General features: G+C 45.3%; 6 protein-coding genes across 6 annotated transcripts, besides 22 other annotated features; 3 read left to right on the plus strand and 3 right to left on the minus strand.

Annotated features, from left to right (window-relative positions):
* Positions 1-2885: 2885 nt before the first annotated feature.
* Positions 2886-2908: a microsatellite.
* A 91-nt stretch (positions 2909-2999) lies between these two features.
* PVX_119355 (circumsporozoite protein precursor, putative) lies at positions 3000-4133 on the plus strand (the record flags this gene model as incomplete). The annotated part of the gene is made up of 1 exon (XM_001613018.1): positions 3000-4133. One exon carries the CDS (start codon positions 3000-3002, stop codon positions 4131-4133), a length of 1134 nt encoding a protein of 377 aa, XP_001613068.1.
* Positions 4134-4682: 549 nt separating this feature from the next.
* Positions 4683-4704: a microsatellite.
* Positions 4705-4913: 209 nt separating this feature from the next.
* Positions 4914-4942: a microsatellite.
* Positions 4943-5575: 633 nt separating this feature from the next.
* On the plus strand, positions 5576-6714 carry PVX_119350 (1-cys-glutaredoxin-like protein-1, putative). The gene is made up of 3 exons (XM_001613017.1): positions 5576-5782; positions 5965-6063; positions 6260-6714. Exons 1-3 carry the CDS (start codon positions 5579-5581, stop codon positions 6461-6463), a joined length of 507 nt encoding a protein of 168 aa, XP_001613067.1. The 5' UTR covers positions 5576-5578; the 3' UTR covers positions 6464-6714.
* Positions 6159-6186: a microsatellite.
* Positions 6665-7728, minus strand: PVX_119345 (60S Ribosomal protein L44, putative). The gene is made up of 2 exons (XM_001613016.1): positions 7330-7728; positions 6665-7154 (listed from the first exon to the last, which is right to left on the minus strand). The coding sequence occupies exons 1-2, from the start codon at positions 7540-7542 to the stop codon at positions 7056-7058; spliced, it is 312 nt and encodes a 103-aa protein (XP_001613066.1). The 5' UTR covers positions 7543-7728; the 3' UTR covers positions 6665-7055.
* Positions 7729-8067: 339 nt separating this feature from the next.
* Positions 8068-8090: a microsatellite.
* A 673-nt stretch (positions 8091-8763) lies between these two features.
* PVX_119340 (hypothetical protein, conserved) lies at positions 8764-12315 on the minus strand (the record flags this gene model as incomplete). Its single annotated transcript, XM_001613015.1, has 1 exon — positions 8764-12315. The coding sequence occupies one exon, from the start codon at positions 12313-12315 to the stop codon at positions 8764-8766; it is 3552 nt and encodes a 1183-aa protein (XP_001613065.1).
* Positions 8970-9000: a microsatellite.
* Positions 9693-9712: a microsatellite.
* Positions 10981-11001: a microsatellite.
* Positions 11242-11262: a microsatellite.
* Positions 11711-11737: a microsatellite.
* Positions 11740-11796: a microsatellite.
* Positions 12316-13506: 1191 nt separating the features above from the next.
* Positions 13507-13536: a microsatellite.
* Positions 13537-15454: 1918 nt separating this feature from the next.
* Positions 15455-15477: a microsatellite.
* A 104-nt stretch (positions 15478-15581) lies between these two features.
* Positions 15582-15611: a microsatellite.
* Positions 15612-16039: 428 nt separating this feature from the next.
* Positions 16040-17629, plus strand: PVX_119335 (EH (for Eps15 Homology) domain containing protein; the record flags this gene model as incomplete). Its single annotated transcript, XM_001613014.1, has 1 exon — positions 16040-17629. The coding sequence occupies one exon, from the start codon at positions 16040-16042 to the stop codon at positions 17627-17629; it is 1590 nt and encodes a 529-aa protein (XP_001613064.1).
* Positions 16409-16444: a microsatellite.
* Positions 17630-17929: 300 nt separating the features above from the next.
* Positions 17930-18010: a microsatellite.
* A 487-nt stretch (positions 18011-18497) lies between these two features.
* On the minus strand, positions 18498-20557 carry PVX_119330 (hypothetical protein, conserved; the record flags this gene model as incomplete). Its single annotated transcript, XM_001613013.1, has 1 exon — positions 18498-20557. One exon carries the CDS (start codon positions 20555-20557, stop codon positions 18965-18967), a length of 1593 nt encoding a protein of 530 aa, XP_001613063.1. The 3' UTR covers positions 18498-18964.
* Positions 18669-18694: a microsatellite.
* Positions 18920-18945: a microsatellite.
* Positions 19087-19109: a microsatellite.
* Positions 19752-19775: a microsatellite.
* Positions 20558-21262: 705 nt separating the features above from the next.
* Positions 21263-21283: a microsatellite.
* A 669-nt stretch (positions 21284-21952) lies between these two features.
* Positions 21953-21981: a microsatellite.
* Positions 21982-21993: the final 12 nt, after the last annotated feature.

Here is a 21993-nt window from a genome sequence, read left to right on the forward strand (position 1 = left end):
AAGAGGAGACCACATTAATGGAGTGGGCCAACGGGGAGGAAGACCCCAATCGAAGCCACCACGCCGAAAGAGCCATTTGTGAAGAGTCCCCTTCTTCCCCCCAATATAGTGGACCAAAATATTTACCAAGTTTTCCCCCCCAGGAGAAATAACACATATGCAGCGAAAGCGTACACAATTTTATGAACATGTTGTGACGGAATACCCGTCTCTCCATAAAAAGAAAACTTCCCTTTTTTAACATTTGACGTTTCCATAATGATGAAGAGTTTGATAGAGAAGCGGGGGAATTTTCACCCCCGGCGGTTGCCTAAGTGCCGCAGCACACACAAGTGTTGTAAAAAACGCTTGAGATTTTTGTTCTTCTATTTTTTAAAGCATACTTAAAGAAAAATTTATTTGGGGCAGTGCTAGCTAGCTACATAAGCTAGCTATTTTTTTTTTTTTTTTTTGCATTTGTCTGACTGTTCATAATTTTTTTTAATTTTGAGGTGATTATTTAACCACGCTGTGGAGCTAGCCGATTACTCCTTTGTACACATGTACCCTCCCCGGCGTGTATTTTATTTTCCTCATTTTTTAGCCCTTAACCCACGTACGTATTGTCTGCGCAGTTGCTCGTAAGTGCTTCGATTCGCCCGTCTTGCCTGTGATAAATTTTGACTGAACTAACCCAAGTGACGCTTAAAATTTTTGCCATTTCCGCATGACGGACGTGCACAGAATGGGGTTGCAGCGCACCACGGAAGAGTGGATTGGCGTGGTACTTTTTTCTTTTGCGCGCTTGCGGAACGGATATTGTGACTTGTCCACAAGTTTGCATCATGATGAAGCGCGCCGTTGTATGGTTGGCGCGGGTTTTTTATTGCCCCTCTTTTCACGTTAATTTAGTTTTCGCTTTTTTGAATGCGGCTTAAGCTGTTGACCGTTGCGCGGTGTTTCAACTTGCGCAAGCGAGCGGGCTGCATGGAGGCATAAAATAGTACAAACCGCTTCACAGAATGGTTATTCTCTTAGTTTTCCGAGGTGTGTGAACACATGACGTGGGTAGCTCCCCCCTTGGGTATGACTACTTTCGCTCAACAGAGCAGCTTGTGTTTACACCCCCTCTCCCCCGCTGCAACGTTTTTGACGTTCCTTATTTAGAGCCCATTAAACGCATAAAATTTTGTAGCAACACCGGCAAGGTGGAAAAGAAGGGTGAACAGATAGCGCAAAAAAAAGTGTGAACATATAGCGCAAAAAAAAAAGTATGACCAGGAAACGCGAAAAAAAAAAGTATGAACAGGTAATGCGAAAAAAATGATTTTTTATGTGCTTGGTTATCCATGCACATTCTGGTAGCCTTTTTTTTTTTTTCTTTTCAATTCCCCCTTGGTTCACGCTTTTGTAAAAATGACATCATCCTTATTATGTAGCCAATAAAGGGGCGAGCTGCACATACGGAAGAAAATGTTGTAGAGGGGGTGATGTGCCATCCTTCTTGTAGCTACTTACAAAAAGTGGACGAAATAAGAAAAAAAAAAAGGGGTGAATTTACCTTACCAGTTAACCTCAGTTCAATTGTCCGCTACGCCACATGAAGTAACTTTTGCGGCTTCCACTTTTACACGTGTGTGGTGGGGCTAAACTGTTACATATTTGGCACATACATGGGCATAATGTGTGCAATCGGTTGATGCGCAGGATGGGCACAACATGTACCCCTTACGTACGCTATACGTATGTTCATATGATGGGGAGCCAAGCGAGCACTCCCTTTTACGAAAAAAAATGAAGAAGAACAGGTCTATTTTGCCGTTAGGATTTTTCCTTTTTGTCTATTTGGCTATTTGGCTTTTTTTTTTTTTTTCAAAAAATCGAGGTCCAAATGTTAACGCGTAGTAAAGAAAACACCTGAACAAATCTGAAATGCAGTAGAAAAAAAAAAAAAAAAAAAAAAATGAGGTAAATTGCGATATGTTAGGATAAGGACAGGTAATAAAACATGTGCACATGCTAGCTCCTTTTATTTTAAAGATTAAGTACCACCTTGTGGAAGTCCCCCTTTTTTTTTTTTTTTTTCTTCTTTCTTTTTGGGGTTTTTTTCAATGCAAACACATGCAGGTTTTGCACGAAGGGTAATTTGTTTACCTCCTGTCCTTCCGGTCATTTGCAGAATTAAAAAAATGAAGCCTCTTTTGACATGAAGTAATAGTGCCAGCACGTGCGTTGATGCGCGCCTTTGTGCACACGATAGGACATATCTGGGAATGTCCATATAGTAACGTACGTAGGGCTCACTGTAGCAGCTTGGCAGAATGAACATTAGTCAACATCCGACGGAATGGGAAGCACATCCATGCATCCCCTGGGGATGCATGCAGAAATAGGAAAAGGTTGCCACCCCTCAGGAGGTCTACATTTTCCGCATGCATTTTTTTATAATTATTTCCTCCCCAACTTTCGTTGTAGTGACAGCATTTAAGGGTGGTAAACCCTCCGAGCGTCATTTCTACGTGAGGAATTGCCAATCCATTTGCATGCTTTTGGAAGATAAAGAAATTCTGAACAGTTGCCCCTTTTTTCATAACCACAAAATTGCACACACGCAAAAGGGCTGCCAGCAAATATATAAAAAGGCTTAAAAAATGCTTAAAAAAAGTCTTAAAAAAATGTTTTAAAAAATGTTTAAACATTTGTGCTTTTTTTTTTTTTTTTTTACAACATTTATATTTTAAAATATATTTTTCGCATAATTTTTCATCTTAAGTCCTTTTAACATACTTATCGTAAAAACAACAAAACCTTTTTTTTGCGTGTTACATCCGTTCGAACAAGTTCTGTTCTTCTCGAATAAACCTGCATAAGGCAAACTCACAAACATCCAAAAAAATATACATATATATATTTATATACACGTGTATATATTATTAAGCGGCTTAAGTTAAGCAAGCAAAACAGCCAAAGGCCTACAAGTGTAAACAGCCTTCCTGCACACACGTATATACCAGAACAAGATGAAGAACTTCATTCTCTTGGCTGTTTCTTCCATCCTGTTGGTGGACTTGTTCCCCACGCACTGCGGGCACAATGTAGATCTGTCCAAGGCCATAAATTTAAATGGAGTAAACTTCAATAATGTAGACGCCAGTTCACTTGGCGCGGCACACGTAGGACAAAGTGCTAGCCGAGGCAGAGGACTTGGTGAGAACCCAGATGACGAGGAAGGAGATGCTAAAAAAAAAAAGGATGGAAAGAAAGCAGAACCAAAAAATCCACGTGAAAATAAGCTGAAACAACCAGGAGACAGAGCAGATGGACAGCCAGCAGGAGACAGAGCAGATGGACAGCCAGCAGGAGACAGAGCAGATGGACAGCCAGCAGGTGATAGAGCAGATGGACAACCAGCAGGAGATAGAGCAGCTGGACAGCCAGCAGGAGATAGAGCAGATGGACAGCCAGCAGGAGACAGAGCAGATGGACAGCCAGCAGGAGACAGAGCAGATGGACAGCCAGCAGGAGACAGAGCAGATGGACAGCCAGCAGGTGATAGAGCAGCTGGACAACCAGCAGGTGATAGAGCAGCTGGACAGCCAGCAGGCGATAGAGCAGATGGACAGCCAGCAGGAGATAGAGCAGCTGGACAGCCAGCAGGCGATAGAGCAGATGGACAGCCAGCAGGAGATAGAGCAGCTGGACAACCAGCAGGAGATAGAGCAGATGGACAACCAGCAGGAGATAGAGCAGCTGGACAGCCAGCAGGAGATAGAGCAGCTGGACAGCCAGCAGGAGATAGAGCAGCTGGACAGGCAGCAGGAGATAGAGCAGCTGGACAGGCAGCAGGAGGAAACGCAGGAGGACAGGGACAAAATAATGAAGGTGCGAATGCCCCAAATGAAAAGTCTGTGAAAGAATACCTAGATAAAGTTAGAGCTACCGTTGGCACCGAATGGACTCCATGCAGTGTAACCTGTGGAGTGGGTGTAAGAGTCAGAAGAAGAGTTAATGCAGCTAACAAAAAACCAGAGGATCTTACTTTGAATGACCTTGAGACTGATGTTTGTACAATGGATAAGTGTGCTGGCATATTTAACGTTGTGAGTAATTCATTAGGGCTAGTCATATTGTTAGTCCTAGCATTATTCAATTAAGTAGCTGACATCCATTATTTTCGGCGTCCTCCACGGTGCATATTAAGTGTTTTGTGTTTTGTACATGCACATAAATACTTGCCCGTAGGGACATGATTTTTTTCCCTTTCTTATGAATGTTCCCTGCTGTTTGCACGTAACTGTATGTACGTGCGCGTAAGGCATAGTAAGTAACACCTCTTACACATTATGCGCTTACGCACAATCAGTTGTGCAATTCTAGAAAACACGATATGAGTATTTTTAAACACTTATCGTGACCAAAAAAACAAAAAAAACAGAAAAAACAGAAAAAACAGAAAAAACAAAAAAAAACAAAAAAAACAAAAAAAAACAAAAAAAACACATTTATATTAACTTTTCCTTTTTGATTGACCCTTTTTTGACGTATATTTTTTTTTTTTTTTTCGTATGTATTATATATACTGCTTAACGTAGAGAACTTAAATTTTGAGAATGTATTTTTTTTTAACAAGTTAAAAAAAGAACTGGTATTTTTGGGAAATTCAAAAATTTGCAAATTCAAAAGAGGCGAGTTAAAATTTGCGCCGTGGCAAACGGGGTGCGTGCGGGAGTCAGAGCAAAATGTGGGCATATAATAATCCCGAGGGGGGGAAATTTCCCCTTATGACACAGCCACTATTCGTTCTTGTGTATAAAGACATGATACGTGTACGTAAAACACTTTCACACCTTTCTCACAGTTTGTTTTAGCGAAAAATATGTATCTTTAAACAACCGCAAAGTGTGTGCAAACTGTGCCCAGCTTTTTGTGCGAAGCAGAGGGAAAGGAAATGCTAACCGCAGGTGTGTAGTGCAACTGCGTTTGTGCCTTTGCTGCTTGTTCTGGCGGGGAAACACGCATATACGTCCTTGTCGCATATTCTTGCCTTAGTTGAAAAGTTGCTATATATGAGTGAAAGGACATGTTTTTCCCCAAGGGAAATCAACCAGTTAGCCAAAATGGGGGCAAATTAACTGCTGTGTGTTAATGCAGAAAGTTTTTTTTTTTTTTTTTTTTTTCTTTCCAATTGGCATGACTTGTTCAGGCGCCATAAAGCTGTGCACACAAATTGGAGATGCGAATGGTGCGCCACATGGAATAGCACTCTGGTTAAATTTTAGGAACACCAACATGGTGAGCTATTTCGTAGGAACAAATTAAGGTATCATCGAATTGTGGCGGCGTGGTGATGTATGCTACTTCACGGTGCCACTGTAACTTTTCCAGTTCTGCAGTTGGGGGAAAGGGAAAAAAAAAAAAAAAAAAAAGAGAAACATACAATACAGCGAATTGAAATAAAGCCACTTGGCATAAAAAAATTATGAACATGAAATAATTTTTTTTTTTTTTTAAAATAATGTAAATTAGCTGTTTTGTACATGGTTCTAAGCAAAAACATCTGACCTCTGCATATATTTTTTTTTTTTTTTTTTTTTTTACAATGATAGTAAGAAACAGTTGTAAGATCCTCCTTCGCATGAATCGAAGCATAGTGAGGAGAAACCTAACGTTCTTTTCTTGCAATCAGGTTTCAAAAGCGAACTTCAGCAGTTCCCTTCAAGATAAGCAAAATGGAGGACCCGAGAAGAAGATAAGCAACGGCTCGGACGACTTTAAAGACTTTGAAAAGTCGGACGTGTACCAGGTTAACCCAGGGAGGGAAATGAGAGGGTGCGAATGAGATGGCACCTATGAGATGGTGCAATTTTCATTTTTAAAAATGATGCATCGTTTCCTATGTAAGCGCATTTTATTGGTGCCCAGCAGTTTGCCTCTATGCTAAATGACTCATGTCTGCTTTTAACCCTTTTTGCTCCCCCTCCGTAGACTCTGAAGGGAAAAATTAAGGAAATCCTTGAGAAGGAGAAAATTGTGCTGTTTATGAAGGGCACCCCGGAAAGTCCCCTGTGCGGGTTTAGCGCAAAGGTGAGTTTCATGTATCTGCCGTGGGGTGGTTTTGTCCAACTGACCCCAGTTTTTCCCACGTTTGAGAAACTTACATTATTGTTTTTTGGACTAATATGCACCCAGGAGAGGCACATTTTAGTATGCCCATTTTGTGCAGTGGCTAGCTTTATTATTTTTTTTTTATTTTTTTTTTTTTCCCCTTTCCCCTGCGCAGGTGGTCCACATACTGAATAGTATGAACGTGAAGGACTACGTATACATCGACGTGATGAAAAACAACAACTTGCGCGAGGCGATAAAGATTTACAGCAACTGGCCCTACATCCCCCACTTATACGTAAATAACAACTTCATCGGTGGCTACGACATCATCTCAGATTTGTACACCAGTGGAGAGCTACAGGGGCTGGTCAAGTAAGGCGTTTCAGACTTTCCCTGCTTCTCCTGTTTGTCGCATGAATGGGATGCACACAGGAAAGAGCGCTGTTTTTTTGTGGGTACATTCGGAGATGTACGCGTCGTTCGAAATGGGCATGCCCAGGAGGCAACCATGTGCATGCGGTGTGACTGCGGTGGGGGCCAGGCGAGTGTGCCTGCTTAACCTCCGCCACCCTTCGTAAACACTGATAAATTTAGCAGTTCGTTTCATACATTTCAAAAGAGTTTTTCGAAAAATGTTCCGTGCCGATCATCACTCCGCACATGCAGGGGGCACGAAGGCACACGTCGCACAGCGAGAATATGTACATGTATGGAAGCAGTGCGTAAATGCGCATACTCGCATGGGTATACTTGTGCATACTCGCAAGGGCGTATCTGAGCACCCTTAAGCGAGCATGTAGGCGGACCTATTCAGCTTCACAACTCCGCATATCCGTGTGCACCAAACACGCGATGCACCACCACCAAATGGATGAACTTCCCGAACAGGGCGATTTGATTCGTAGCAGTAATGAAGGTGTTTTCTCCTTTGGAGGAGACCGCAATATGCAGGGGGTGGGGTGGGGCGCTTAATAAACGGCTCCCTTCTTCTTCTTATCGGCTCCCATCTCAAACGTTTTGCACCTCTTCAGGGTTTGAAATCGTTTCTTCTTGCACTTTGTGCATTCCTGCGGGGGGAAAAAAAAAAAAAAATAATAATAAGCGCATTGGTAAATACCCCTTGCTGGTATGAGCACAACAACGCTGGTGTGCGCAGGTGCAGTGGAGAAGCACGCAAGGATCAGATAATCCTTTGGGGCAAAGGCGAGGCTACTAACGCTTTCCCCCCCTCTTACTGCTTACCAATTTGAGAACGATCTTTTTGGTAGTTTTGGCCTTCTTCTTAAAAACGGGCTTGGTTTGGCCTCCGAATCCCTTCTGCTTCATGTCGTATCTTCTTCTTCCCAAGGCCGACAATCTTTCCTTTCCCTTTTTGTACTGACTGACCTTGTGCATGGTATGCTTCTTGCATTTGTTGCTGCAGTAGGTTTTCCTCGTTTTGGGTACGTTCACCATTTTGCGCAAGCGACTCGGGCAACGTGAAAATGTAACTAGGAAGTAAGTAGCTATGCGGCTGCGTGGCTGCGCGGTTGACTGAGTAGCTGCGTGACTGCTTGACTGCGTAACAGCGTAACAATGTGAGGATACACAATGCGGCGCGTTTCGACTGCGGGTTAAATTCGCGACAGTTGGCGAAATGGTAAAAAAAAAAAAAAAAAAAAAGGAGGGGACTATATTGCTGGGTTGAATTAACTACTACTGCAAAATTTTCAGGAGTTGCAAAATTTGCCGGCACTGCATTTTTTTCGCTTGGTCAAAAGCGGAGCGCAAAATGGGGAAAAAAATTTCGAAAAGCTTACAAAGGAAGAGAAGAAGGGCAACGCAACAGCCGTATCGTTTCTGAGATATATGCCCCGTTTATATATGCTGCACAATTTTGACTTCATACGGCAATAATGCGTTATGCTCGCGTAGGCACTCGGCGCTTAAAGGCAATGTACCACTTTGCGCCTTGCGCCTATTCATTTTTGCCTCGGGGCGGTTGCGCGAACGGGCGGTGGCTTTCCCCATGGGGATCAAAGTGGCGCCAATTCGCAAAACACTCGGAGCGCGGTAAAATGACCCACTTGGGGGACAAAACGGTATTGCAGTTGAAGTGGAGATAACTTGCCATTTTGTGAAAGCCGTTTTGGAGAGCCCTTTTGTGAAAACCGTTCTGTAAAGCCATTTTGTGAAAACCCTTTTGAACGTTTTTCCCGAATAATTTCGCTCTCACTTGTGCTGCACAAAATTTAGCCTTCGCGCAAAAGGGGAGCAGGAATTTGGGAAGTGGGAAAATATGGGCAGTTTTTACAGCCCAAGGGGGGGAAAAGCGGCCTTTTCGTGGCTAGCTTTTTTTTTTTTTTTTTTTTTTTTTTTTTCCCCTTCAGGGTATCTCACTGCGAGGCGTTGCCGCGCGTACATATAAAAGGATGTACTTCTGCGAATATTTTCGCCTTCATATTGCGCACATGGTAGCATGTGACTTCCCTCCCACGTGAACAAAACAAATGTTGCTTACCAGTTGTGGCTGCTCTGTCTGCAGAGTTTGCGAAGGAACAAAAAAAAAAAAAAAAAAAAAGGGGAGGGGAAAGGGAAAGGGGAAAAACATATACAATATGGCACATACGTATGCACGGTTGATAAACATTTGCATGTATGCGTTTGCAAACTGGTAGCCTCCATGTGCGCGTTCCATCAACTCATCCTGCTGAAAAAAAACTTCACCCGGATGAAGAAGAGGTGCACCGAGTGGTGAACACGCCTGAGGAGTTTGAACCCTTCGGCGCTCTCTCCCGCAGCGACCAACTTGTGTATGTTTCGATACGTATCCTGTGGCAAAATGATGACCTTCTTTGGGGATTTCCCACTGGAGAGGATAACATCTTTGCTCTTGGAGCATACGTACGGATTGCAAAGGTACATGTTTATCAAAACGTTGTTAATTTTTTGGAAATCTTCACGTTCGTATTTTTGTAGCTGTCGGAAATATTCATTTTTGGCACTGACGTGTTTGTAATCGAAATGGAGTGATAGTTTGGCATGTCCATCTGGGTGATCTCCTCCAGGAGTAGTTTCGTCCACATCTTTTGTGGGTACTACCCCTCCTATGGAGTTGTCCCCCTCTACAGTGCCTTCTCCACTCATGTGAGCAACGTGATGGAGTGCAACACGCGGGCCACCTTTTCCCGTGTGAGCCAATTCCCCCTCGGCATCATGGTGGGCAATGAGCCACTGCTGCTCTGCAACCGCTTGGGTAATGTGTGCCTTAACAAACGAGTCGAAATTGAGCAAGATGTAATTTAACTTGTTTCTGAGGATTTGGTTTTCCTTCCTGAGCAGGAGGCCCCCCCGCACATGTTCGTTTAGCAGTTTGTTCAGCAGTTTGTTTAGCAGTTCGTGCAGCTTCTCACGGCCGATGGGGGAGATTTGTTTCTCCTCGAATGTGGATAGTACCTCTGTGATGCGTTTTTCCACGTGGTGCAAGTTTTGGTGGGTGCGTACGGGGGTGTCACCAGATGGGGGGTTTTCAACGGGGGTGCAGCCAGACGGGGGTTCCTCAAAGAGGGTGCAATCAGACGAGCTTTCTTCACAGTAAACGTTGCTCATCCGCTCCGCATCTTCACATGTGCTTCCCCCTACTGGGGTACGCTCATCCTTCCCTTCCGCGCCACGGAGTGACGGCACTTCGGTACCCACTAAGAGGCTTCCCACCTTGCCAAGGTCCCCTCTCGCGCGCTCCACATAGGGCAACACATAAAAAAGGAGACTCTTCCTGTTCTCTTCAGTCATGCACAGATGAGTTAAAGTGATAAATTTGGAGAGGCAGTTGGCCAAGTCTTCTTCCGCTGGTAGACCGAAGCATTTGAGAGTGCCCACAATGACGGATATTTTTTCCGCACACATGTTGACAAAATGGGGGAAAAAAAATTCTGACCTGTTCAGGCATTTTTCGATGTGCCAATTAATTATCGAAAATGAAAGGTAGAAGTTACAATTTGCAAGAGCCACAAAATTGGCATTCGTGATGTGCCTTTTGCACAGCAGGTAGAAGTAGCAGAGTTTGTTTAGCCCATGCAGGAGTTGCTTCATCTGGAGGTTACGCGACATTTCTGTGGCGTCGTTTGAGCAGTTCTCCAGGAGGGTCCGAAAAAAGGGGAAAACCTTCTCAACGGATTTTTCGCTTTCCCCTTCTACGCCGTTCCTTTCGGAGTCGTTCCTTTTTGCACCGTTCCTTTCTGCGCCGTTCCCTTCTGCGTCTTTCCTTCCCGCTTGGTTAATTTCCCCTTTGAAGATTTTCACCAAATTGTGGAGGGTGATATACTCCAGGTAGATTTGCCCCTCACCTGGTTGGCTCCCCCAATGTGACGATTCGTTCCTCTTTGCGAAATGCGAAAGAGTCATTTTTTTCACTTCGCTGTTGCTCTGCAGGTAGACGTCATTGAGTAGGTAGGCCATGTAGGCGTTGGGCAGGTGGCTCCTCTCCAAACGGGTGGGCAAACCATAATTGGGGGCATGTAGAATTGCCTCGCTGGTCAGCAGACCGATGTTTTTATTTACCCTACTGATTAGTTTGGAGGCTTGGTCTGCATAGAGAGGCGCATCATTGGTGCACCCAACAGAGGGACCACAGTGGTGGTGAGCTTTCCTGCTGTCACTACTTCTTCTCCCACTCGTCAGCATCTGCCTAATGCTGCTGGAGAGGCAGAGGATTTTGAGAAAATGGTCTCCAAGAGATTCCCCCTCTTTTGTGATCCTATGGATGGCCTTGGGACCAAATTTTACGTTTTTTAAAAAGTTAAAAATGAAGTCCAGAAAGAGGAGGAGGTACATCTTTTGGCTAACTTCACTGCGATGGTCCTTACCCTTCTGGATGACGTCCTTTAAAAATTCTGCCCTTTGATTTATCAAGCTGGAGGGCTGCCCCCCCGAGCTGCCTTCCACATGCATCAGGGTGTTAATACCCTCGAGTATGAGCCCTACGTCATGGACATGGTTCCTCTTTTCCATGTACTTTATCTTTTTGGCAATTATGCTGAGCAGGGTGATGCTGTAATGTTGCAAGTAGGAGAATTTCTCGCCATCCTCCGGGGGGTTCAACTCCTTTTGGGCGCTCTTCGGGGGGGGACAAACGATATCTGCACAGCTCTGTCTTTCTTCCGCAGTACGTTCATCCGGTTCGCAGTTTTGCGGCGTGTCTACATTTCCATTCTGTTCATCACCTGATGGGGAGGCAGACCTGTGTACGGATAGCTCCCCTTTTTGGTAGTTCTCCTGGATGTACCCCCACGTAAAGGCCTCCTTCTGCATGTGAAGGGGGTTCCCACCTATGGTTGCAAAGAACGCAGGGTGACGGAGGTCTTCCCCCCCTGTTGGAGGAGACCCTACCCCATTTGACAGATATAGGAGTACCTCATTAATCACAGGAAGGAGACCAACCGAGAAGGCATAGCTATAGTGATGTCTGTGCTTGTCCACAAATTTAAACTGTGCATATAGCACTCGATTTATGAAGTCTATGTATTCCCCTTTGTTGTGTGTGAGGATTTGTAAAATGCTTAATACCTCCCAGTATACGGCACGGAAGGGAGCCTCGCTGCTTGGACCCTGTTGGGGAGGGCTATCCACCGTGTCCCCTTTTCTCTTCACCTTTCGTTGAAGCAGACTGTCAATGTGAGAGCATAACGTTTGGAGGATGAACTTTTCCACCCTGTTAAATGGGAAAGCTACTCTGGAAAGGCTACCCCCATGGGGGGCCTTTTTTTTTCTGACGATTTTTTGGTACACCCGGAGTAGAGCAGATAAGGCGAAAAAATCGATGCCTTGAATTTCTCTTTTCAAATGGAGAAGATCTTCATCATCACAAGGGGGGAATTTCCCTGAACAGGAATTTCTCCTCAGAGGTGCGCTTCCTTCTCTGCTATCTTCTCCCAGCTCTACACAGAGGAGGTACTCCTTCTCATTTATAACTGCTCTGGTTTGGAGCATCCCACTGCTGGAGGGGGTTCCCCTTTGTCTACTGGCCGCTAATCCATTTTGCACCACTCGGGTATTTATGCTATCAATTAGGGAGAGGAGACTCTTCAGCGAGGTGAATGTGTCCCTGTTCATGTGAACAATGTCTACGACATCCTTCCGATGGTGCAGAATTTCTCTCCTCCCTGGAGTACTACTCCCAGGAAAGTTTATCTTTTCATTGCGGTTGTGAAGGGCCCCCTTCTGTCCACTTTCGTGGTCTCTTTCCACCATGTAATCTCTGAGCAAGCTATACGCTTTGCGGTTTGTTCGGGTGGGTCCGCTACTCATGCACGTGATGCATTTTGGGGCGATGGGAATTATCGAGGGCCCTACCGCTGTGCTGATTACCCTATGGGAGTTACGTTTTTCTCTGCCGATGATGACCTTGCGGTATGCATATTTCGAAAGCTTTTGCATATTTCGTTCATTTTAGTTTTTTCTCCTTTTTGTAAAAGCGCATCCATGCTGTGAGCAGTACAGGGGGAAAGCCGCTCAGGTTGGAAAACCTTCCCCTGAGTGTGAATTTCCCAAAAGAGGGTGCTATGTGAGGCGGGTCTGCTTTCACTACCAAATGAGGATGCAAAAATGGAAACAAATTTCTAATGTAGAGGGGCGGTGGGGTCTGCAGATAGCAGCACAAGCTTGGTTGAAAGTTTCGTTACAATTGCGTGTGCCCCTTGACTGAGAAACGGCCACCTTTTCGTCTCGTACGTGGAAGCCTCCCCACACGCGTTAGCAACCTTGGTTAGGGGTGCGACCTAGTTTGTTCGAGCTTGATCGCACGAGCACTGCTTCTCGGCCTCCCCTGTGTCACATGCTATTTTGCACATTTTTTCCCCGCATTTTCGTTTTCACATGGCTGAAGCATGCAGTCGTTTGGGTGATGCTTACAGTGGAATGGTTTGCCAGTTCGCGCAGTGCGCTCATCGTTTGTTATGGCATATTGTGTTGTGTTACGTTACGTTATGATTTGCTATGATTTGTTTTGCTTCATTTTTATTTATTTTTTTTTTTTACGGCTATCCATGTTCCACTGGGCGGATGACGTGCATGTAGAACTGCCAAAGCGTATGGCTTTCCCGCTTCGTTAAATTTCTCCCGTTTGTGTGCTTTTGAGAAGGCTCCTTTTGGAGGCTAAATCGCACAGCGGGGGGACCCACTTACGGGGGTGTCACAATTCGAGGCAAACCGTGGAGAGGCTGGCTTCACTTGAATTTGTGACTCGTTCGCTTTAAGAACACTGAGTGGGGGAATATGCCCCTACACGCACGCGTTTTTATGTACACGGGGAAAGCATACTCCTCACGCGAAATCGCAATGAAGTTTTTTTTCTCCCCACTTAATAAATGTAAAATGAGGAGGAAAACAACAACCCAGTTGGTGTAAATTTGAGGACACGACCTGATCAGGCCATTACGCTTAGCCCGTTTATACGGTTCCACAGAAGGAGAGTTGGCATAAAGCCGCACAATTTTTAAAACATTCCCGCGTGATGTGTTGTGGGAAGAAGGAGTCTACTCCCCTCATCCTAAGGCGCGGCAAAATATAGCATGTATTTCTTCGCGTAAAGACGTGTGTGTGCATTTTCGTAAATGTACTATGGGGAGAATAACCGCGTTTACAATTTTCACTTTTTTTATGAACAAAAAAAAAAAAAAAAAAAAAAATAGCTAGCTAGATAGCTATCTGTGCCAATTTTGGGAATAGTTACTCCTGTCCGTTCAGGCAATTTTGAATCGAAATTAATTTGGAAAAATGGAAAAGGAGAAGAACATTAAAGAGGTAAACATTTGTGAGAGTGTGCGTTGGTATTGCTCAGGAGTTTCCCATTTTTTTGATGAGCGCTTTTATGGCAAACTGGGTTGTTAGTTGCAGCTTGTGACAGGTCACCACCCGCGCGGCGAGAAACCACAACATGTGCTGCACCAGTGTGTGTAAATTTGCGATGGAATTTTTTTTTCCCCCAAATGGGCTGAAAAAAGTTGCCCCAAAAGTGGCAAAGAGGGATACAAACTGGTGCTATTTATATTGGCCTTCTTGCCAAATTGTGAATCTACAAGTGGAGCAGTACCTGTAGTTGTAATGTACCATTTTTTTTTTTTTTTTTACCCTCAAAAAGATGGCATGCTCTGTTTGGTATACTCTTTGCGGCTGTAAGAGATGCCCGCAACGTCGTGGTAGGGACACCCCCCATTTGTGCATAACACTTTGCTATTTTTAGCCTCGTACAATTTGGCTGGCCTGGCTACAATACCTAGGGTGGTGTTTCTTTCCCACGTATTTGTTTTTCATTTCAGTTCGGCACGACGCACAGGTGTATGTATTCTCCCCTCCAGCCGTTGCCACTTGAACCACTGTCGGAGTTGAAAAAGAATTTTGGGAACGTTCAGCTGGATTTATATTGCGACAATTTCTAGGCCACTTAAGCGACGTGCGCAGTGGTATGCCTCGCGGAAAGGTGATGTTTAATCAAACTGGGGGAAGGGCAACACTGCTTTAAAATGACAACGTGTTAATCTGCGTACGGGGAAAATTCAGCGATGTAACTTGCACTTGCCCACTTGTTCGTACGCAGTGGGGCATACATTTGGGCATACCTTTGTGGATGCATTTCTTTCCCCCGCGGTGGAGGCACGCATTTTCAAAAGGAGCAAGTGGCAATTTTTCTCAAAGTGGCGCTTTAAAAAATTTGCGATTTTTTTTTTTTTTTTTGGCAGCTAAAGTGAGGAAATTTGCATGGAGAGAACACCCATTTGGCAGCTTTTCCTGGAAGAGCAGTTTATGCTATTATATACTGCAGAGCATACGTCCCTTGCCATTTTACCAAAGAAGGCATTGCGCCAAATTTCAAAAGGCTAAAGCGTCGACGCGTGAGGCAATTTATTTTTGGAGCAATGGGTAACTTACATAATTTGCTTCACATGAAAAATGTATTCCAATTTATGTACGTACATAAATAGCACCATATACTGCGCATGCGTAGTGGCAATGTTTTTTTTTTTTTTTTTTTTTTTGGATTTCCCTAGTTTGGACCAATTTCGAGAGATTAAGCAGCAAAAAATATTTTTTTTGATGAGAAAAAGCAGTTCACTTTCGAATTGAGAGAGGCACCTTTGTGAAGCGGCGATCGCACTTGTAGAGAGAGGCGAGCAGTTACCCGCGCGCGCTGGTACGCAACGTTTCGAGGTTTACATGTACAGTATGTATAGCATTACCCGTATGTACAGCATGTATAGCATTACCCGTATGTACAGCATGTATATTATTTACGCCCCATAGCACTTATTTGTATCCATTTGTTCGAGCAGCTCTTTTCAGCCAACGCCTGGCGCATTTTTCGCCTTTTGCGAAGTTTGAATGCCCGCAACGGGGCAGGTTGCAACCCCAGCCGTACCCCTCATACATATGATCTAAACATATCGAGTTTCAGTTTGGCCATTTTGTTTTGCCCCACTTTTAACTTGAAATAGTGACCCCTCTCCAGCTGTGCACCAAAATGACGAGGGCGCACTCTGTGAGAGGGTGACACGACAGCGTAGAGTAGTACATTTTGCATTACCAAAAAAATAAGAAAAAAAAGTAAAGCAAAATAGTGAGGATTTGGTGAGTGAGGAAGTGTGGCTCGGAATAGGAGTAAGGAGAATAAGGTCAGGTGATTGTCTCCCTTCCCCCACATGCGTGAAAGCGTGATAGAGAACGCCGCCACGCAAGAGGTACCTGCCAAAGGGGCGATTATGAGGTGAACGCCCCCGAGGAGCGAGCTTTTACCACGCAGTGTGCTTCGGTTCGACTGGGTGCAGCTCGCCTGCAGTGCGGCGCTCTCCATAGGCACGCGCGTGCATGTGCATGTGCACATATACACATATAGATATACCGAGCGAAGGTCTCAGTTGCGCCATTCTGGCGAGAGGCACGGAGAGAGGCCTCCCGTCCCAACCCCTCCCAACGGCAGAGAATGAAAAAGCTGCTCTACAGGACCGAGGAAGAAACGGTCGTCTACGACAACGTGTTGGAGGGGCTGTACTCCCTGTACAAAACATACATCCTGGAATTGGAGAATGAGTTCAACTACTACCATTTTTACAAGCCGCTTTTAACGAGCGGGGATTTCCTGTCCAAGCCGATGATCCTGCTGCTTGGCCAGTATTCAACAGGGAAGACGACCTTTATAAAGCACCTCATAGAGAAGGAGTACTGCGGAATGAGAATAGGACCAGAGCCCACGACGGATAAGTTCGTAGCAGTGATGTATAATGAGAAGGAGCAACTCATTCCAGGGAATGCCCTCGTCAGTGATATAACGAAGCCATTTTCTCAGCTGGAAAGTTTTGGCAACAGCTTCCTCTCCAAATTGGAGTGTTCCAACACGTGTAGCGATGTGTTGAAATCGCTAACGATAATTGACACCCCTGGTGTGCTGAGCGGAATAAAGCAAATCAGTAGGGGCTACGATTTCGAGAAGGTTATATACTGGTTCGCCCAGAGAGTAGACTTAATACTCCTCATCTTTGACGCGCACAAATTGGACATCTCAGATGAGTTTAGAAGATGCATACAAGCGATAAAGGGACAAGATTCGAAGATACGAATTATTCTAAATAAGGCAGACACGATTAACACGCAGCAGCTGATGAGGGTGTACGGGTCGTTGATGTGGTCCCTAGGGATTGTAATCAACACCCCGGAAGTGAATAGAGTGTATATAGGCTCCTTTTGGGATAGGAAGCTAATGCATGATGAGAATAGAAACATTTTCGAAGAAGAAGCGTCCGATTTGTATAAGGAGTTGTCGAAGATTCCCAGAAACTCCACGATGATTCGGTTGAACGATTTTATTAAAAGGTGTAGAACGTTGAAGGTCCACATTTATTTGCTGTCCCATTTGAGGAAAAAGCTACCCTACTTTAGGAAAAACTACATTAAGAATAAGCTAATAAAAACTTTGGATAAGGTATACGAAGAAGTGGCGAAGGATTACAACTTACCTCTGGGTGATTTCCCCAATGTTCAATTCATGAGAGAGAAGCTACACGATATTGACTGGTTAAGCATTCCAAAGCTGGACTTGAAAAAGATCGAGCGAATTAATAAAGTGTTAAATGTGCATATCCCCCAACTGCTAGAAATGATCCCCAAAGAATCCTTTAACATTGAGCAGTCCAGATATGAAACCCAGGAAGGCACCATCGTTGAGAATAAGTTGACTCCCTTTTTGGAGCTGACCTCTGGAGAAATTCCCATGTGGGTGAAACAGAAGTATTTGTTAAGTCCCATTGACACTTCGAAATATTCGGACGATTTTTACAAACTGGGGCCCAACGATTTTGGAAAGCTGTCTGGCGAGCAGGTGAAGCCTGACTTGATCAAGAGCAAGTTGCCCAGCTCCGTGTTGCACAAAATTTGGAACCTCGCCGACATCACCAAGGATGGCTACCTGGACTTGTTCGAGTACTCCCTCGCCCGGCACTTCATCGAGATGAAGGCGGAGGGCTTTGATTTGCCCTCCAAGGTCCCCAAGGATATAATAAACGCGCACGAGTATTGAGAGAGCGCGGCGAAAGCGGCGAGCGAGCGAGCGTAGCGGTTAGGGCATAGCTGTTAGTGCATAGCGGATAGTGTACCGATTAATGTACCGATTTGTGGACCGATTTGTGGACCGATTTGTGGACCGATTAGTGGACCGCCTAGCGTGGCGGCCAGGGCGACCCAACTCTGACGCGCCCATTCTTTGCGAACCCCCCTATTCATTCCCCCATTTTTTAAGTATTTATGAAAACGTAACATTTGTCTTAATTCTTTTTTCACATTTTTCTCACGACAAGTAATACATTTGTTAAGCATTTTGAAGTGTTGGTAAATGGATTTATTATTTTTTTTTTTTCCCGCGTCCTCTACATAGCTAGCTAGCTAGCTGCATACCTACCTAACTGCCTACTTTTCTTTTTTTTTTTTTTCCCTGGGGACGCGGGAAGTGCGCGTGCGGGTGTGCAATGTGCCCATTCGTCCACCCCCCATGCATAAGCACACGGATAGACATATATATGTGTATACATATATATATGCAGATACATACACATTTATATACATATAGATGGGCCCTTTTACACATTGACCCCGCGCGCAGGGGGCACAGACGTATTTTTAATGATCAGCGCCCCCCCCCCTTTGTCTCTTATTAATTTTTCGTTCAGCTCACCTCCTGCGCCCTGTAACAGTGTCCTGCCTTTTTCGTTCCCATTTGTGAATGCGTATGTGCATATACACACATATGTATGTAGTACATTCATATATGTTCATATGCATGTCTGTACATACAGCTGAGCTTTTTTTTTTTTTTTTTGTTAATCGTGCAACGCAACTTAGAAAAAGCAACCCAATTCGTAATCGCGATGGTATTTTTGCTCGGCGAAGCGGAGCTGCGTTTGACGAGGTCTGCGGGGTTCTCCGCGATAGAGTGGCCTCCCCGGTTGGGGGCAGAAGGACGGGGCGGAGACTCACGCAGAAATAATTAAAACGTTCTTGGTGTCCAAAAAGTGGACGAAAAAATGCGAACATGTGTGCGCACGGAAAAGGAAAGAAAGCAAATGGCGCAGGGGGAAAGCGGTTGGACAGGAGCGGCTGGGCAAAACCGCCAAGACGAAGCCGCCAGGACAAGGACAACAAAGCGGAACAAAACAATTCTGACAAAAGCGCACCCCCTTGGGGGGAAAACCCACCTCCCACGCGGAACATTCCCAACTGTTATGGGTAGGTCCCCAGTTCAGCAGTGCATTTTTGCTAAATGGCGCCGTTGGAGGGGTGTGTGTGGAGGTGCTTACGGGGGTATAATATGCGCACATATGTCTGTACATGTGCACATGCGCACGCAGTTACAGGGCGATCAGTTCAACTCGCCGTGCGGGGAGACCTGGCCAAGGGCCGAAATGGGGGGGTAAGCACCGCCGAGTTCGCTGTCACATGGGTGGGTAAAGCCCATGGAGTTGCTCCCGTTAAACATATCGTTTTGATCTTGAGGAGAGAGCATGGCAGTGTTAAAGTTGGAAGGGTAGGCCGCCTGACTGGTGACATGTTGCGTTCTGTACATCTGGTTGAGGGCCGCATTTCCGTGAATGGAAGCACCATTGTGCATCGTTCCATTTGGGTAATGATAAGTGGGTTGAGCGTTTAGGGGGTCATCATCTCTCAAGTGTGTAGTGTGGAGGACACTTTCAGAGGGAGAAACAAACTTGGCTCTCATGTGCTGATCCTGATTGGGGTTGACCTTACTGTGATGCTTATCATTATGTAGTAGCAGCTCGACAGATGGTTGGTTGGAGCCCTTGTTAATTTTCGTAGCGTTTTGCTTATTGTTCCAGTTGAAGGAGAAGCAATTCTTCGAGCTTCCCTTGGTGGATGCCGTGTCTATGTTATCTTCCTGGTAGTAGAGGGGCAGAAGAAATGGGTTGTTCATGGCGTCTTTCGGAATGGGGTGCTCAATGATGCGTTGCACATGTACAGGGACTGGAATTTCTTTATATCTGGCTTCAATTTTGGGGCATAGAAATTCTTGGACGATTTGGAGTTCAACCGGGACTGGCACATTCCTATCGACTAGCTTTTCAATAGGGAAGGTCCTATAATGTGCCATGGGGACTTCCACAGGTTTTGGTATGTGTCTGTACTGGGGGGAGACAATATTTCTGTATATATGCTGAACGTGGGGAACCTCCACAATTTTTTCAACGTGAAAAGGTCGGTCCACAATCTGTGTGTATGGGATATCTTTCTTCACCACCTCTGGGATGTACTCTGGGATTTCCTGAACCTTTTCAATGTTTATATTTTTTAATTCTATTTGTGGAATTTCTACGATTTTTTCTTGAATGACTTTTTTGGGCACTGGAATGATCCTCTCCTGCACCATGATTTTTGGCACTTGGATGATTTTCTCCTGGTATACGTATTGAGGGACTTCCACTATTTTGTCTACCACTTTGATTTGAGGGACCTCCACTATCTTTTCCTGGAAAATTGTCTTTGGGCATTTTTTGATTCTCTCGTGGATGACTGGCTTGGGCACGTGAATTAATTTTTCTTGCAGAATGACGTGCGGGACTTCTACGAGTTTTTCTATGTACTGCACTTGTGGCACTTCGATTATTTTTTCTTCAATTTCTGGCTTCATAATTTCCACTACTTTTTCTTGGACCAGCGGCTTGAGTATTCTGGCGTTCTGCGGGGGGCTTCCTCCTCCGCCGCCGCTCAGCATGCTGCCACTCAGCATGCTGCCACTCATCATGGGGCTCCCGCTCATCAGGCTGGCTTCTCCCCCCCCTTCCCTTCTCCCCGAGCCCTCCCCGCTGGCGAACAGGTTGCTCGCCACTTGGTAGTACTGCTCGTTCGCGTCCCTCTGCTTGGTCCGCTTTTCCCCCTGCTGGTCGCACAGGTGCTGCGCGTACCCCCTGCACTTGGACTCTCCACAGTTGTTCAGCATGTTGCGTTGGGCGGTGGGGGCTGCGGAAGGGACAAAGCGGTTCGGAAGGCGGCTAATCGGTTGGGAAGGCGACTAATCGGTTCGGAAGGCGACTAATCGGTTGGGAAGGCGACTAATCGGTTCGGAAGGCGACTAATCGGTTGGGAAGGCGACTAATCGGTTCGGAAGGCGACTAATCGGTTGGGAAGGCGACTAATCGGTTGGGAAGGCGACTAATCGGTTGGGAAAGCGTCTAAGCAGATTGAACGGCTCTTAAGCAGGTGGAACGGCTTCTACGCAGCTCACGCGCGGGGGGCGCCCCTTAACTATTGGCAGCGAAAAATGGCCGTGTCGAGGGCGCGTCCTCTACAGGGGTTGGCGTAAGCTCATAATATGCGGCCAGTTTTTAGAGCCTGCCAAATTGGGCGAGCAGCTGGGCGCGGAGGGGGCAATCGGTGGGAAGGCAACAGGACGTCGGCAGACAACAATGGACAGTCAGTGAACAATCGGTGGACAACCGAGCTAGCGAAAACGCAGTGAAGGACAAACAACGTGCAGGCAAAATGCGCAAACGGCGTGGCGTAACAAGGGGGGAAAGTTAAGTGAGCACTCTACGGGGCACGCATGGGTCCACAGGGGCGTAGTTAGCATATGCATATATATATATGTATATTTATGTGTACTTTTTTTTTTTTTTTTTTTTTTTACAGCTTCGAAAGTGAATATACCTGTGCGCGCGCAAAGTGTGTGTATACACCTACCCGCACAGGGAAAAAACTATTTGGACAACTGAGCGGAGTACTTCGCGGAATTTTCCTTTCTGTATTTCTGTTCACTCGTGGGTATGTGCACACCTGGGGTGTATGCGCACGGGGGAATTCCGTTTTGAGGTAAAAAAAAAAAAAAAAAAAAACTGAAAAAGTGGCGAATTCACAAATTGATGTGACGTGACCAACGCGGCCGAAACAAGAAAGCAACGCAACAATTTGTAGAATCCTGTGTACAGATGGGGCGCGCCGGGGGGGGGAAGCACAAAAAAAAAGGCAGTCGATTTGAAACTTATTTACCCTTCATGTTGAATTTTTTGCCAAGTTGATTTCATTTTTTTGCCAAGTTGACTTTATTTTTTTGCCATGTTGACTTCCTTTTTTTGCCATGTTGACTTCCTTTTTTTTGCCATGTTGACTTCCTTTTTTTGCCATGTTGACTTCCTTTTTTTTGCCATGTTGACTTCCTTTTTTTGCCATGTTGACTTCCTTTTTTTGCCATGTTGACTTTATTTTTTTTGCCATTGTTTTTCCCCCTGTTTGGACCATTCGTGCCGCAGTTGTTTGGCATTCCCCACCCCGTGAGTAGAATTTCCAAGCGGAACGGGCACTCCACATGTAGACAGGAAGGAAAAAAAAAAAAAAGGCGTTGGGGCAGGAATAACGTACGTATGTCAACTGGCAACAGAA

This window comes from Plasmodium vivax, chromosome 8, assembly GCF_000002415.2.
Source record: "Plasmodium vivax chromosome 8, whole genome shotgun sequence".
In the NCBI taxonomy this organism is placed as follows: Eukaryota; Apicomplexa; class Aconoidasida; order Haemosporida; family Plasmodiidae; genus Plasmodium; species Plasmodium vivax.

What these genes read in the sequence shown, in the direction of transcription:
- PVX_119345 (XM_001613016.1), bottom strand. Translation starts at nt 7,542, where the DNA reads ATGGTGAACGTACCCAAAACGAGGAAAACCTACTGCAGCAACAAATGC. An exon ending in AAAAGATCGTTCTCAAATTG is followed by an intron (nt 7,155 to 7,329) that starts GTAAGCAGTAAG and finishes TTCCCCCCGCAG; the next exon opens with GAATGCACAAAGTGCAAGAA.
- PVX_119350 (XM_001613017.1), top strand. Translation starts at nt 5,579, where the DNA reads ATGATAGTAAGAAACAGTTGTAAGATCCTCCTTCGCATGAATCGAAGC. An exon ending in AAAAGTCGGACGTGTACCAG is followed by an intron (nt 5,783 to 5,964) that starts GTTAACCCAGGG and finishes CCCCCTCCGTAG; the next exon opens with ACTCTGAAGGGAAAAATTAA. An exon ending in TGTGCGGGTTTAGCGCAAAG is followed by an intron (nt 6,064 to 6,259) that starts GTGAGTTTCATG and finishes TCCCCTGCGCAG; the next exon opens with GTGGTCCACATACTGAATAG.